The 15,311-nt window shown below is 37.6% G+C and overlaps 1 protein-coding gene across 1 annotated transcript in view; it reads right to left on the bottom strand.

Moving 5' to 3' along the window:
• Positions 1-15,311, bottom strand: part of TMEM163 (transmembrane protein 163) — a 107,858-nt gene that overhangs the window by 37,684 nt on the left and 54,863 nt on the right. Inside the window, exons 3-4 of the mRNA XM_062579123.1 lie at positions 7,667-7,710; positions 6,445-6,536 (exon numbers count right to left, since the gene is read on the bottom strand). Of these exons, the coding sequence (XP_062435107.1) occupies positions 6,445-6,536; positions 7,667-7,710 (136 nt within the window). The remainder of the gene's footprint in view (positions 1-6,444; positions 6,537-7,666; positions 7,711-15,311) is intronic.

Below are 15,311 nucleotides of genomic sequence, written 5' to 3'. Positions count from 1 at the left end.
CTTCTATAAAGAAATTATTTCTGCGGGCGTTTTTTCATGTTTTTTTTTTTACCTGAAACTGCTGTTACCATACCAATTTCAATGAAGTTAAACCTAAACTATAGAAATACTGCAAAATGCTGAGCATCTGAACCAATTCTTCTATCTATGGCAATAAATGCTACACTAACGTAAATGACAGATATTTTTCTCTTGGCATAGTGTAGTCACACCAGTTCTAGTTCAGGTGCCTATGTTTCACTGCAACAATGTAAATATGCCTCATGCTTCCTGGACAAATCAATTAACGTCTTCTGGTGCTTCCCTATTTCTCAGACACATTGTCAGGTGAGCTTCATTAAAGTCAGAGGACCATTCAGAAGCTTTCTAAATCTGTGGGTTATCCACAGTATCTATCTATTAGAGAGATAAAAGATGTGTAAGTGGAAGAAGTAACCTCAGAAATCCATTCCTGAAAGGAACTATACAAACTGATGACAGCTTAAGATAAAGAGAAAACAGTAAATCTGCATTTTGTCTTTTTCCCATGAGACCAACTGTGGTTTTTAGGTAAGAAGTGAATTGGCAAGATGTAACAAAACCTATAGAATGATGTGCCATCTTTTTTTGGCCAACAAAGAAATATTTACTTTGATTCATGGACAACTGCATGCAAGTGTGTCACTGATGTAGTTTGCCTGTTTCTGGGCTTTATTTAGGTACATATTCAAATACATAACCTTGTTGTAATAACTGTTGTTCTTGTCTCATGTTCATAAGTTACGGTAATGGCTCAAAGAATTGCTCAGCTCTTTTGAGGAAGGTTCCTGTACTGATGAAGATTACACAGACGGATAGCAGAACATTACAATCAAAAACACAGATCAAAAGACTGTTATCCCAAAGCAAAATCTGTGTTTTAAGCCTCTTGTGCTTGCAACAGTGAAAGCTGAGCCAGCCCAGAGACATTCGTCAAAGGTTTGCAAACGACATGAATCAGCAAGACTATAAAGTAGCTAAAAGCTGGCTGGACAAGTTCAACTGGTGACCTCCTATTTTCAGCAACTAAATCTACTGCCAGCATAACTTCCTCAGAGAAGAATGATTCAAGAAAGTGTTTGAAACAAAATGATTCTGGTGCTTCTGTCCAGGTGCTATGATCTGCTTGGAAGCATCCCGTGGGATATGGTCCTAGAGAGAAAAGGTGCCCAGGAGAGCTGGTTGTTTTTCAAGGATCATCTCCTCCAAACTCAAGAGTGGTCCATCCAGAGAAGCAAATGCAACAGGAGACCTGCACAGATGAACAAGAAGCTCCTGAAAAAATTCAGGCATGAAAAGGAAGAATCTGGCAAGGGGTATGAGGGGCAACGAGAAAGGCTTCTATAGGTACATCAGCACCAAAAGGAAGGCTAGGGAAAATAAAAGTTTGCTGCTGAATGGCGCAGGGACAATGGTGAAAAAAGACATAGAAAAGGCAGAGGCACTCAATGCCTTCTTCACCTCACTGCAATCTTCACTGTTAAGATTTGCCTTCTGGAACTCCAGGCCTCTGAGACAAGTGGGAAAATCTAGAGCAACAAAGATTTATCTTCTATGGAGAAGAATCACGTTAGGGAACATTTAAACAAACTGGACACATACCAGTCCACGAGACCTGACAGTTCACACACGAGCACAGAGGGAACTGGCCAATGTCACTGCAAAGTCACTCTCAATAATCTTTGAAAGGTCTTGGAGATCTGGACAGGTTCCAGAAGCTGGAAGAAGGCAAATGTCACCCCTATCTTCAGGAAGGGCAAGAATAATAATCCAGGGCATTGTAGGCCAGTCAACTCCACCTCAATCCCAGAAAAGGTCATGGAGCAAATAATCCTGGAAACCATTTCCAAACAAACAAAGGACAAGAAGGTAATTGGGAGTAGCCAGCATGGATATATGAAGCGGAAATCACACTTAACCAATATAATAGCTTTCTACAGCAAGACGACTGTCTTGCTGGATGAGGAGGGAGCATTGGATGTTGTTTATCTTGACTTTAGTGGGGTGTTTGACAGTCTCCCATTACATAAGTGGATAGTAAGGTGGACAGAGAAACTAGCTGAACTGCTGAGCTCAAAGGGTTGTGATCAGCAACATAACGTCCAGCTGGAGGCCAGTCACTAGCTGTGACTGGCCCCCAGGGATCAATACTGGCACCAGTACTGTTTACCATCTTCATTAATAATCTGAATGATGGGACAGAGTGCACTCCCTGCAAAGAAGATGCAGGTAGACTTTTACCAGTGTCACCCAGCGACAAGGAAAGAGGCAACAGGCAGAAAATGAAATCCAAGAAATTCCATTTAAACTTTAAAAGACATTTTTTTTTACTGTGCAGGTGTCTGAACATTGGAATAAGTTGCCCAGAGAGGTTGTGGAATGTTTATTCCTGGCGATATTCAAAACACAACTGGGCAAGGTCCTGAGCAACATGTTCCAGTTTGCCCTACTTTGAGCAGGGGGCTGGACTACATGATCTCCAGAAGTCCCTTCCAACCTCGACCATTCTGTGATACTATGATTCTGTATCAAGTCTATGGGCACAGCACTGCCAATAAATCCACTCATCAAGAAGAAGCAGTAAGGTGGACCAGGCCCGAAGTACACAGATAAAGACCCTGTTATGTATCTGCAGTCTCTGGTTTAATCAAGTACATCAGAGTATACTCCCTCCTGTTACCTTTTCATTTCATAAAGAAAAACAAGTAACTGCAAGAACTTCATTTTGGTCATAGTTTTCTTCTTTTGTTCAGCCCACTCTTCTTTCTTGGATTTCTACATCATTGCTTTGCTGATGATTTGTTCATCACTTCTAACTTCTCTGTCTATTTATTTGAAACCCAGGAGATCATGCTGAGCAAAATCTAACGCTCATGAGCCATGTACTCTCTCTCTTTCCAGAGATCTGCGGTCTTTCCTAATTCTTGCATTTCCTCAAGATCTAAGACTCTTTCAACTATCATTCAAATATACATGGAAATGTATTAGCCTGTTGAGAGATTTTATCCTCCTTTATTTAACTGCAAAAATAGAAAGATGGGGAAGTAGGAAACAATCCAAAAGTACCAGTCACAAATATCAGACGTTCAGCCCACTCCTACATCCTTCCATTAACGAGCTGGATAGACAGAATGAAGCAGCGTCTCATACAGTCTTACAGTGGTTTACACCTGATTTATGTGAACTTTGACTATATTTCCAAAGCCACTTGATATATTTACAACATAAAGCATAAAAAAGTCATTACAAGTTAAGATACACCTTGAGATATACATTTTCATGATGACTTAAGAAAAATTCTTTGTCTCTATGACTTCAGGAGCCTGCCAGCAAGCTTCAGCTTTTCAGGCCACCAATATCAAAGAATCTTCGGGAAAGATGGATCCCAAAGGTTGAGTTTAAGCATGTGTAGTTATTGCATGTGAATCATTGAAAGAACCAGCAAAGATGTGCCCTGTCCATCCTCAATCATATGCACACTGAAAAAGCAACTTCTCACCTTGTTCCAGAAAATTAGATACATCAAATGAATTAGTAAAAATGAAATTAAATCAAATGAACTCTGTAGGGCAAGTTTTCACATCAGTTACAGTGCTACAATTCCCCTGAAGTCAAATGGAATTGCATGGGTTCAACTTAACAGAACTTGGCACACTGAGATGATACCTGCTGTTCATTCTGAGTACCAGCTTATGAAATGTTGCATCTCTAGCCTCCATATGGCTATATTCTCAAGAGAGATTACACAGTTCTTTTATATCTTAGTATTTTATTATAGGTACTTAATTCAAATTGCATCATGAGTCAGGTTGTATTCTTTACATCTTTTTCTGTTTTTTAAGTTCTATCTTTATGTTCTCTCTCAACAAAGTCTAACTGGATCTACATTTGAGTTTAGTAAAAGGCTTTCCACTGATTTCAAAAGATTTTGGATCAATCTCTTGCTGTCAAGTGTACAAAATAAATTTGCAATGTGTAATTCATTGGCAATTGCACTCAGCTCCTGTCAAGGAGCACAGGAATATGGATTACTTTCAGAGATGTTAGAGTACACATACAAATCTAATATTTAAATGAATAAAAAACAGAGCTACAAATAAAGAACCAAACTGAACATGCTCTGAACACCTTACTCCAGTAAATAGAAGTAACACATCAATAAAAACCCTGAGTTTTGCACAGACACAGGTATGTACCTCCCATAATAAGGCAAAGTAAGCTCAGACACACAGAAACACGAATAATGCACAGTATGACATAAGCACCTACATGAATTTCCACCAAACTGTCCAGGAGTCTGAGAGCAGACTCCTCCACTGAGGCACACAGAAAACAAGAACTGGATAAGAACAGGTGTAGTTATAGACACATATGCTAAAAGGATTATTTACAAGATAAGTAAGCAGACAAGAGAAGACATGCAACATTTCCCCAAAGTATATGCAAAATAATTACATGCAGCCATTCAAGCGAGATAATGATTAAACACAATAGGAAATCATAAATGTCCCTCCCTCAAAAACGTGACACAATTAATAACTCTCTTAACAGATACAATTACCTCTTTGTTCACCTATACTATGAGTCTTTTGTCAGTTTCAGAAACTGAGAGATAACCAGATCGCCTATCCAGTGCTTAATATTCCCAGCATATAGTAATGTTCTTTCGCTCGATACTGATCTCATCATGCAACCTTAGTCATCTTCAACTAGATGGCATGGCAAGTAATTCACTGACTTAATTTAGCCTTACAAAAAGCAGAGGGATTATATGAAAGCAAATTAAAAATGAGCACAAAAAGCAGGAAAATACGTTTGCCACTTTGTTCACTTTGTTGGCTTAGCCATAGGGATATGCTGATTCTTCTTTTGTATTGGGATTTATTCTCTCCATAAAGTATTTTATAAGGTTCACTTGAAAAAGCTCAGCAGAAGAAGATTTCAAAAGTATGTTAATTAAATGTTGATGAGGATCTCTGTGGACACCCACAAAAGCGAGATATGCAGGAAATATCTGCTAAGATGCCCAAATTTGAACAGGGAAAACTAATTTTAATCAAGTATTTCTAGATTTATTTTTATGAATCAATGCTACATTGGTATTCTATGGCCTTTAATTCCAAACTATTCTGTATGGAACTCTGCCAGAGAGGAATTCATAGCACTAGCAAGCTGTTGTGTTGAAAATACTGCTTACTGTTATTTAGTTTTTAAGTAGGGTCCATGAAGACAACTTTCAGTTCCTTCCGGGTTTTTTTTAATTGATCACAGGATCAATTAATATATATATTATATTAGTTATATAATAGCCCAGTCTCATCATGTTTCCCATCTTGAGGAAGAGACTACATTAATGGTGTTTCAGGACAAAAGCTACTGTATCATGCTGTATTTCAAAACTGCAGTCTGTTTCAGAGGGATAGCTGAGTTACCTTCAAGCAAGCCAGATGGGGTACTACTAGCTATGGCAGCATGTAACAAGAACAAAGCAGATAAATTGAGCTAATGCTGAACTCCATGCTGCCCACCCTGCACTACAATTTTCCATCTAGATATACCCTAAATTAGTGTAGGAGGTAAAGCTCCTTTTTATGCACCAGTCAGAACAATTCCTTAGCCAATCTCCACCTGATCTTCTCAGCTCTCACTGGCATTGCCAATAGATATGCTACAAAATGAACTGAATATAATTTCTACTGTGATAAATATTGCAAAGCAGACTAAAGAAGAATTTTTTCCATATCATTCATAAAACAATCATTAAATATGCTTGCTTTCCAAGCATATACTTTCATCCATAATGAAGACTATTGTGCAACTATTGATACACCCTTACTTATTAAAACAGTTCCATAATAAAAGAAGATGTCTGTCTCTCTTTTTGTACACTAGTTATAATAGACATACACCATCTCACTATCATCACCACTAGAAGTTCAATTTTATCAGGTGTTCTACAACCTCAACTTCTGATAATATCACTAAAATCTGAAGTGATTTCCGTTTGAAGAAAAGAGATTCAACATTAAAACTTATGATCCAATCTTGTTAAGGAAAGCACAAGTATAATACAAGCATCTATTTTAAAAGCACAGTCTGGTGAGAATAATCTAGTAAAATGCAAAGTAAGAGATGTACAAATCCATTACATATTGCAAATACAGCTCATTTGTTACAGACGCTGTAAGGGAAAAACCACAAAGACCTAACTATTACCATCTTGGCTGAAAAAGATCCCCATCACAGGGAGGCTTGCCCAAGTAAAGACTCCATGTTCAGAATCAAGCAGTAAATGGACATAAGGAATGAATTCTTGCTGACATGACAGAATGTTTTTGTCAAAGCTCTGGAATCTGTACCATCACAGCTTGACAGCAAAAGCTCTGCAGGCCTCTATCAAAGCCAGAAGTAATTAAGTGTACTTACATGTACTCCCTGTGTGCAGAATGTACAGCAGCTGCATTGCTGTAACGCCACAGAACTATCACTGATGACAAAACATCCAGGGTAGCATCAAACTGAAAGAGATACAGAGTCAATTGTTTTGTGGGCCATTAATGTGTCCTGTACTCACAGTAATGCATTTATCATCATGCTGCACAGGCACAAAGCTGCTTCAAAGATATCATTTTAATGAAAGTAGGATTTATAGTCATTAAGCTGATCTTCACATTTCTGCCATGTATTATTGCACAATAATACACTTCAGAGCTCAGTAAGTCAATCAAGGGATTAAGAACTTTATGTTTGTAAGCCATTGCCTGTGGCGAAGTTAAAAAAAATGATTTGCCACTGTGGCACCATAAGAGTTAAAACATTAATGAGACTCTTATGCAAAGACTGTAAAAGAAAAAGTGTTTTTAAATGCCTATCAAGTTCTTCTTTTTTCTGCAAATTCATTAATTTTCTTTGGTAGAAGATTTTATTTCAGAGTAAAGAAATACTAACTTATTTTGAAATCTCAGTTTATTCAAGATTGTGTATTATTCTGTATCATCAGCTAAATTGTCATATTTTTATTTCCAGCAAATGAAAACATGATGTTAGGTAACACTGACAAATTCTGCAAAATACTTGTTTGCCCCCCCCCCCCCCCCCCCCCCCGGAAGTCCCCCATATTCAAGTCAAATTTTATACAGAGTCATATGAGCAAAAATATTTGACATCTGAGTCACATGTCATTAGGAATATTTTGTTCTGCACTAATCAAGAAAGTCACAGCAACTGTTAAAGAGCAAAACTGTCTTTCCAAAGTCAATAGGAGTTTTACCATAGACTTCAATAGGAAAAGAGTCAGGCAAATTTCTGAAGGGAACTTCAGAATTTGGATCAAGATCCACATGGAAAATGAATAAGCTGAGAAATTTCATAAAGCATAATACTTATCTGGTGGATAGTAACTATCGATGACAAGATATAAGTATTAACTCCAGTATAAGACTTCATAATCAGAAATTGAAAAAGTAAAATGAAAACATTTTTATCTATCCTTTCCCAAGGTATGACTTCAACAATAATTCTTCTGAGTCATCACTGATTTTTACACACCTTACTATGAACTTTTAACAAGAAAAAAAAAAGTTCTTCATGTTCAAGAATAGCACGTCATAACAATGGTAGGAAATACTTAAATTGTTTCTCTACTTACAGCAAATCCAAATGATGATGCACTGTATCTCATTACGGAGACAGCTAAAGGAAAGAAAAGATTATTTAGAATCATTTAAAATCTTCTCTTGGATCCTTTACTCTCATCTGGGAGCTGTAAAACTAGTTTCAATACATGGTCTTAGTTCCAGTTCCCAATAGAATGATCTGACTGACACAAGAAAAAGTCTACAAGAGAGGCCTCGTGCCACAGGAAATGCTCGAAAATGGCTCTTCTTTCTTCCAAAACAGTAATGTATTCAGAATTTAGCAAAACAATCAGAAACTGTGTGTTTATGGAATATGCTGCCTTTCAGACGAAGTTCTGAATAAAAGGATAGTGAGATCACAATTTCAACCTCTTAGAAAACTTTCCATGACCCAAATTGCTTCGTGCTCCAACTAGACACGAAAGTCCACTTGAAATCTACTGGCTGACATAACACTATGCAGGCCCATCCAAACTTCATTGCTGCTTTCTTTCTATTAAAAGGACTAAGTGTAATTTACACATCCCCAAGAAATGTTTCAAATTCCATCAGGTCAGCAATTTCCAATAGTAAAAGCACTAGTCGGGAAAAATTTTGACCAGCTCTAATTCTGACTGCATACTGCTGCTAGAAATAAAATGACTCTTTAAGAAAGGGCTAACTGGCACCTAGAACAAACTGTCATTTAGATAATTTTATTCCATGCATCCTAATTCTACCACCTCACAGTTCCCAATTCTAGGAAATACTGTGCCAGCAAAAATAACTTTTAATAACAAGTTAACCCACCTACTTCATAGCCTATAAAATGCTGTTGGAATTCTGCTAAGTGACTAAAGCTGTGCATTAGCAATTATAACTCCATGTCTTAAGCCTTAGACCACAGTGCAAACTTCTATGGACTTGATGCTGCCATGTTCACTGTCATTAAGTAGCACATAAATTCCTGATTACTTTACTTCCTTCTTGCAAACTGCTGAACACAGATTAGCAGGAGGAAAGGCAGACGACTACATACTATGTTAAAAGAAATTTCCTTTTTTCTACCCTGTCAAGGCAATAATAGCAACTTCCAAAACTGTCAGTCAGTAAGACTTTTCCAAAATTCCAGCAATTAAAAGAATGAATAGCCAAAACTAGGGTGAGGAATTTATGCATACTATAAAATTTCACACAATATTGGGAATTATTGCCTTAATTTACAAGTGAAGACTTGATACACAAAAATTGTGGCTTACAGGACTATGTGGCTTACATAGAATTGAAAGCTCATGAAAGTCATTCTTTTCTTGGCAGTGACATTTCCTGGTTTCCAATTTCTGCTTTCATATCTGTAATACAGGACTTACTATAATAATTATCATGATAGCATTGCAAATCTGTACATGATTTTCATGAATCTTGCCATGCCTGACTTTTGTCTGGCCTGAGGAGGTAATGTCAAATTAAATCCTAACATCTGAAGGGAAAAGATTGCTAAAAGCTCATAGTGTGGTTATAACATAATTTGTTCAGGTACGATGAGCTATAGAGAGAAGGCATTTTTTTGATTGTTTTTGCTGAAAGCTACTAACATAGCGGTCACAATCCCAAACTCTAAAATCCAGAAAATGCACTCTACTGACAAAATGGTGAAAATGATCAAAAGTTTGGAATTTTGTACTCAACTAGCAGTGTATAACATCCTAACACTTCTTGAACAAGGGGATGAGACAATCTGCTATAACTTCTCTCACTTCTATTTTCAAAGGCATACTCCAGCTTTTTGAGAGGGAAAAAGCATGCATATGTTCCCCTAAACTCAGTAAAGTCTACTGTCCGTACTGAGTTTATCCAAGTATTTATCCAAGCAGTGTGGTTGAGCTGCTATGAGTCCAGAGGTCCAGATTCTGCAAGGCTTTCAACTCAGAAGTTGCTGCCTATTACCACAGGCAGGATCTAGGAGAAAGATTGGTTGCTGGCTCTCTTCCTCTTTCGAGCTCCAGAAAGCCCCAGGCTGCAGAGAGACTATTTTTCTACAGAGTGCAAGGGCTCCCCTAGATGACAATTTTTAGAAGAGTTATGTCAAATATTATCCAACACCACAAGTATCTGGACAGCTGGAACAAGCACTGGCCTGGAAGACAAGAGACATCTTTACCAACTCGTTTGGTGATCTGGGCTATCAGCTGATCCTGACTGCCACCCCTGGAGCTTGCCCTGCTCACTTCACTGGGGGGCAGTGGGACAGGCCCCAGCTGGCAAGGCCACTGGCCTGCTGGTCATGTTATTCCCCTCAGCTCCCTGGCCCTTAGGGAGCACCTAGCCTTTGCTGCATCTTGGCAAGGACTAGGTAATGCATACTAGGTAAGAAGGGGATGATCTCAGTGCTTGCTGGAGAGTGTGGAAGTGTAGAGCAGATGGCCCACATGGAGAGAAAAAGAGGAATACTAGGAAAGAAGTGAACAACCATGACAGAGGCTATCATTTGCAGCTGTGACTTTATCAAATTGTAATTGTCATAGGCTAACAGTAATTCCATGTTTATGAGTAAACTCTACAGCATTGAACAGCTCTAGTTTTCTTGCTGCATCCTGTAGATCGTGGAGTGAAACCAGGACTACCTGAGCCTGTGCTCCCAGATTAAAATGCATAAAAAGGACTCCATTTTGTAAACCTAGAACGACTCTAAATAAAGCATAACCGGATTAATTTTTTTACTCTTTCATGAATAGAGCTAACTTGGTAAGAAAAATACATTTTCATAAAAACACTTGAAGTACAAAACCAGGCTCATTAACAACTCTGTCAACCTTCAGCTGACAAAAGCAATATCTATTTTTTTTGTATTTCAGTATTCATTAGAACAGCTTGGCAAAACAGAGCTGCTACGGTTTGACTGTTCTCTTCAGAAACTGTGACCTACAGTTCTGTAGCACCTCTATGTATAAACATCAATTTAAAAATCTTAGAATAGATAACCCCTTTCTTATTTACTTAAAGATGTTACAAAGGTATCACAACTATTTGGATTAGATATCACAAATATTCGGACTTTATCCTTACAATTGTCTAATACACAAAGAGAAGTCATGAAATTCATATCCAGATTCCCATTTTCTCAAAGCTGAAGAGTATTCAAACAGTAAGTATGGATTAACACCTCCCTCTCATTGTTAAATCATGATTTTCCACACTTCATCTTTGAGGTGAAAAAACAGGCTGTATGTCTTGGTCAGACTTGCCAGGCAAGAGCTACACTTGACAAGCAGACACTAACTTGCAGTGTTCCAACTGTAGATTTTAACACTGCCACATATAACAATGTCCTATGTATCAAATTTTCATTGCATGCTTTTTACTGCTTAGAGGCATAGAGTTTCAAAAACTACATAAATTGCATCAACAAAATACAGATACACACATGCACATATGGGCTCACAGTGTTTGTAGTTACTGTTTTTGTATGCTGCAATTCAAAGCCACACTTTTCTTTTCCTCTCTTACTTCCATTTCCAGACTGCCTCTGCAGTGGAAGTATTTCCTCTACTTTTACCAAATTGACAGCTTTTACTCTCACTCTAATCCAGAATTGGAAAAAGGTTCACCAGTGGTGCCCCTAAAAACGATAGTTAATTTCTACAGGATGTAAAGTATATACAGAGAGCCAGACCTTAAAAATCCTCTAAGGGACCTATTTGGTGTATTTAAAGCGTAAGGTCTTCAGTGTGAGAACTATTTTTATTTTTATATATTCTACAACAGTGAATATGCCCAGCACTAAACACACAATCTGTTTGGCTTGCGCTATCTGAAACCATAATTAAAAACAAATATTAATCATTAGACCAACAGTGTCAAAAGTCTGCTCATACCTCTTTGCCAGCTAGCAAGTAAGACTGGTAGACTACTAGACCTTGGAAATCCCTAGGATACCAAGCTGCAGCAATGCAGGTTAAAAGGCCATAATAAAAACAGTGATGACAGTGTAAACAACTGAAAGATGTATTTTCATATTCTTTGATTACTTACAAGTTTTCTAATAGGAATAATAACCCATTTTTCTTTCTTTCCGTATCAAGTAACAATGCTGAAGCAGCTTCAGCATTGTATTAAGCACATTAATACCACTAACTGGTGAGTAACGTAATAAAGCTCACCAATAAATCAGTTCAACTTAATTGGGATTCTAGGCTCTATGGCAGATTAAGCATCTGTAATAGTTGTATACAGGGGACCAACTAATACAGCTTGACACAGCCTCACCTCCTCTTCAAAGATAAAGCTGGGTCCCATTTTATGTACTGAAGAGGAAAGGACTTGCAGGGAAAATACTTTTCAGCGTCCAACACTTGAGACCCCTGGGTAAAAGTCTGATGAACAGTGGTCCTTATGCCTCCAGTATTGCTGCCACGCTCCACAAGCAATGTACAGCATTGCAGGAATGGAACATAGAGCTTTTGATGAACCCTTGTCCCCTTTCCCCTCAATATATATTCTGTTCTTCCCAGATGACAGTCTGATACTAAGAAAATACAGGAACTCCTAATCACTGTATTGAATCAGAACAATGATGGGAAACAAGCAATGAGGAAAGAACAGAGCACATCTCTTTAAAATCCTGTGGAATCACTGTACACATTTAGCAGCTACTCTGCCATGACAGTGGGAGCCTGCTTTTAGCTTTTTATTGGCTAAATTGGACAGCATTTTATTAGCTCTACAACAAAGCAGATAATCCTAATGCATTTTCCTGGCATTTGTTAACGGAACTTGCAAGCAGTCAGAAACTAAAAATAGAGACAGCACAGTAAGCCACAAATCTACCACTGTCTCCACCTGTACAGCAACATCAATTTTTAAAGTCTGCCAAGCTATAGGTCAGATTTTGTTGTAAATCCTTCACTTCCTTCAAAGTAATGCCAAATAAAAAAAAAAAAAACCTCAATTTCCTACATTCTCTACCCTCAACCAAATAAGGTTATTTTCATTCTCATCCCTATACACCCCAGAAAAAGCATACGGCTAGACCCCAACCCTACAAAATCATCCTCAGTTTACCTCATCTACTCTCCAAGCAGCCTCTGTTTTAACACGTTTTAATCCTTCTAAAACATGTTGCTAGAGAACATGGACCCAGCAGTTCCCCTTAGAATCTCAGTTCTTACTCTACGTTGGGAGAGCTCTGTTGCACTTCTTTGTGCAAATACATGAGGCAAGAAATAGGACAATGAATTAACTCTGCCTCCAGTTCTCCCTAGCAGAAATCTGTGTACCAGTGAGAAGGATGGTACATTAAAACAGGTCCTCCATCAGTCATAAAATCTTCTCTTATGTTCTTGGAGAGAAGAAAACTGTTTCCAGGTATCTCCTCCTGATGGGAAAATCACTCCACCATGCTTGCTTTGAAGTTAGCCTTTCTAAGAGACGCACATGAATGTCAGCACAAAACGTATCGCTGCTCCAAAGTGCATGTAGCAGAAATGAGGCAGGCAACTTGAACAACAATGAAAATTTTAGGTTTATTTCTACATATATTACCATGCATATCTTTCAGGCTGTGCACAGTTACAAGCCAGAGGAACTCGAAGTTGTACTAGAACAGAAGTGAAATTGAAACACAGTCTGTTTTCACTGCCCAATGTTGGTAAAACATTAAAAATTAATGTTACAATAAATATTTCAAAACAAATCCATTCCAAGCACAGAAAACCAAATGAGTAATACCTCAAAAAAATCCACAAAAAATCCCTCACAACAACTGAAGGCAAAGATGAGACATGACTAACACCACTAATACTTGTTATGAATTGCACTGACTAGAATTAACACACACATACATTTCCCCAGGAACCTTCTCTGTTATCATGCTGAAATTTCACAGAAAAAATTTTAAGAATTTTATGCATATGTCCAAAATTTCTGCTATCAACATAATAGCTACAAACAGCTCCTGAGCCTATGGAAACTCCAGACATGATTGCCAGACATCTCCTCTACATGAGCAGATCCAGTGCTATCTTTCACTATAATGTTCTTACACTCACATTTCTATCCCAAACCATGGGCAAAACTGAAGCACACCTATCTATACAAAATCCTCAGCTCTCTTTCCCAGTTTATAGTTACATCAGTATGGTAAAGGCTCACATTTCTGGGCAATACCATTATACTAGTATGTATATATCCACCAAGATGAAACATTTTTAATATATATTAAACCTGGATCTTGATTTCAAGAGAGTCAATAACAGATTTGTAAAGTAGTACCTAAGAGTGCTAATTTTTTGATGTATCTGCAAGCTGTGATAATGACTCTATGCAGAATGAACCAAGAAAATAGTATGAGGAGATGTTTGTTCTTGGGGGAGACTCAGTTGTGGTATACACAGCGCAATTCAGAGAAGGGGGCACTAAGATAAGGTTTCCTCAGCTCTGCCACTGACCTGGGATATGAACACCAATTGGTGGTGATAGCTTCCCAGGAATATCTTTCATTCTTTGTCTTTTATTCAGTTTATATATATATATATATATATATATATATATTAATCTACTGCAATGGTCAAATCCTTAGCAACTATAAACTGTCATAACTTCATTTACTTCAGTGAACTGCAACAGTGTATATCATCTAAAGAGCTTCCTCACTCCTTATCACACAAACAGTGCAATTTCAGGGCTCTGTGCAAAGATTTTCCTTTGAGTTTAATCTAAACAATTCTTTTCAGTTTGCTGACATATTCGCAAAAAATATATATATATTATCATCTCTGATTCCAGCATTTTATTTCTTGAATCATTCATTTCTCAATGTTTCAAATTCATAACCTTTTATAAACCTATTTTTTATGTTTCATACAAAGAATTAAACACAAAGTCCCACTTAATTATATTTGTCTTGGGGCCTCTACCAGTGCCTGATCAGAAGCCTTCAGTTTTAAGGGGTAAATATGCGCAGAATTAGCTGTCACACAGGCAGAATGGACGTGGTTTTCCCAACTGCCTCTTGATTACCACTACTGGACAGCATCATGGTATAATCTCAAAGAACAGCAGAGCAGTTCAATCTTAAAGTTCACTTAGTGTCCTGACTCTCCTAATTTGATGTTTGTATTATCATAGCTCTTAGGAGCCAATAGTCCAAAGCAGGATTCCTTACTAAAGTTTGTAAAAGAAGGATCAAAACATACATACAAATAGAAGAATATAATCCAAGTATATTGGTCAGCATGATGGACAGTAGATGAAATCATACACTGTAGACATCACAGCAAAAAAGCTTTCAGAAAAAATCTGAGGAAGAATAATAATGTGGCTTTCCAGGGAAACTCTGCTTCATGCCAGGACACACACAGACGTCTGTGATTTAGAACTGAAACGAAAGCATTTGATTCAAAAATGCTGCTATTTTTACATGTTATTTTTATACTAATGGTTAAATCAAAGGTACTTTAACCTAATTCTTCAGAAAAATAGGCTTAGAATCTTTATGCTAACTGGAACAATATTAAGCATGACTTTTGTGATTTAATTCCACTTTAACTTTACTTTGCATTTATAGCAAGAAAGGGGACCAAGAACATTTGTGAGGCAATGTCTTTGGAGAAGAGATCTCAAGAGAGAAGAGGAAGTCCACCCAAATGAAAATTTGTCCAAGCAAGTGAATTTGACTGA

Source organism: Rhea pennata, chromosome 6 (assembly GCF_028389875.1).
Source record: "Rhea pennata isolate bPtePen1 chromosome 6, bPtePen1.pri, whole genome shotgun sequence".
Lineage (NCBI taxonomy): Eukaryota > Metazoa > Chordata > Aves > Rheiformes > Rheidae > Rhea > Rhea pennata.
This window is presented reverse-complemented; position numbering and strand designations above follow the sequence as displayed.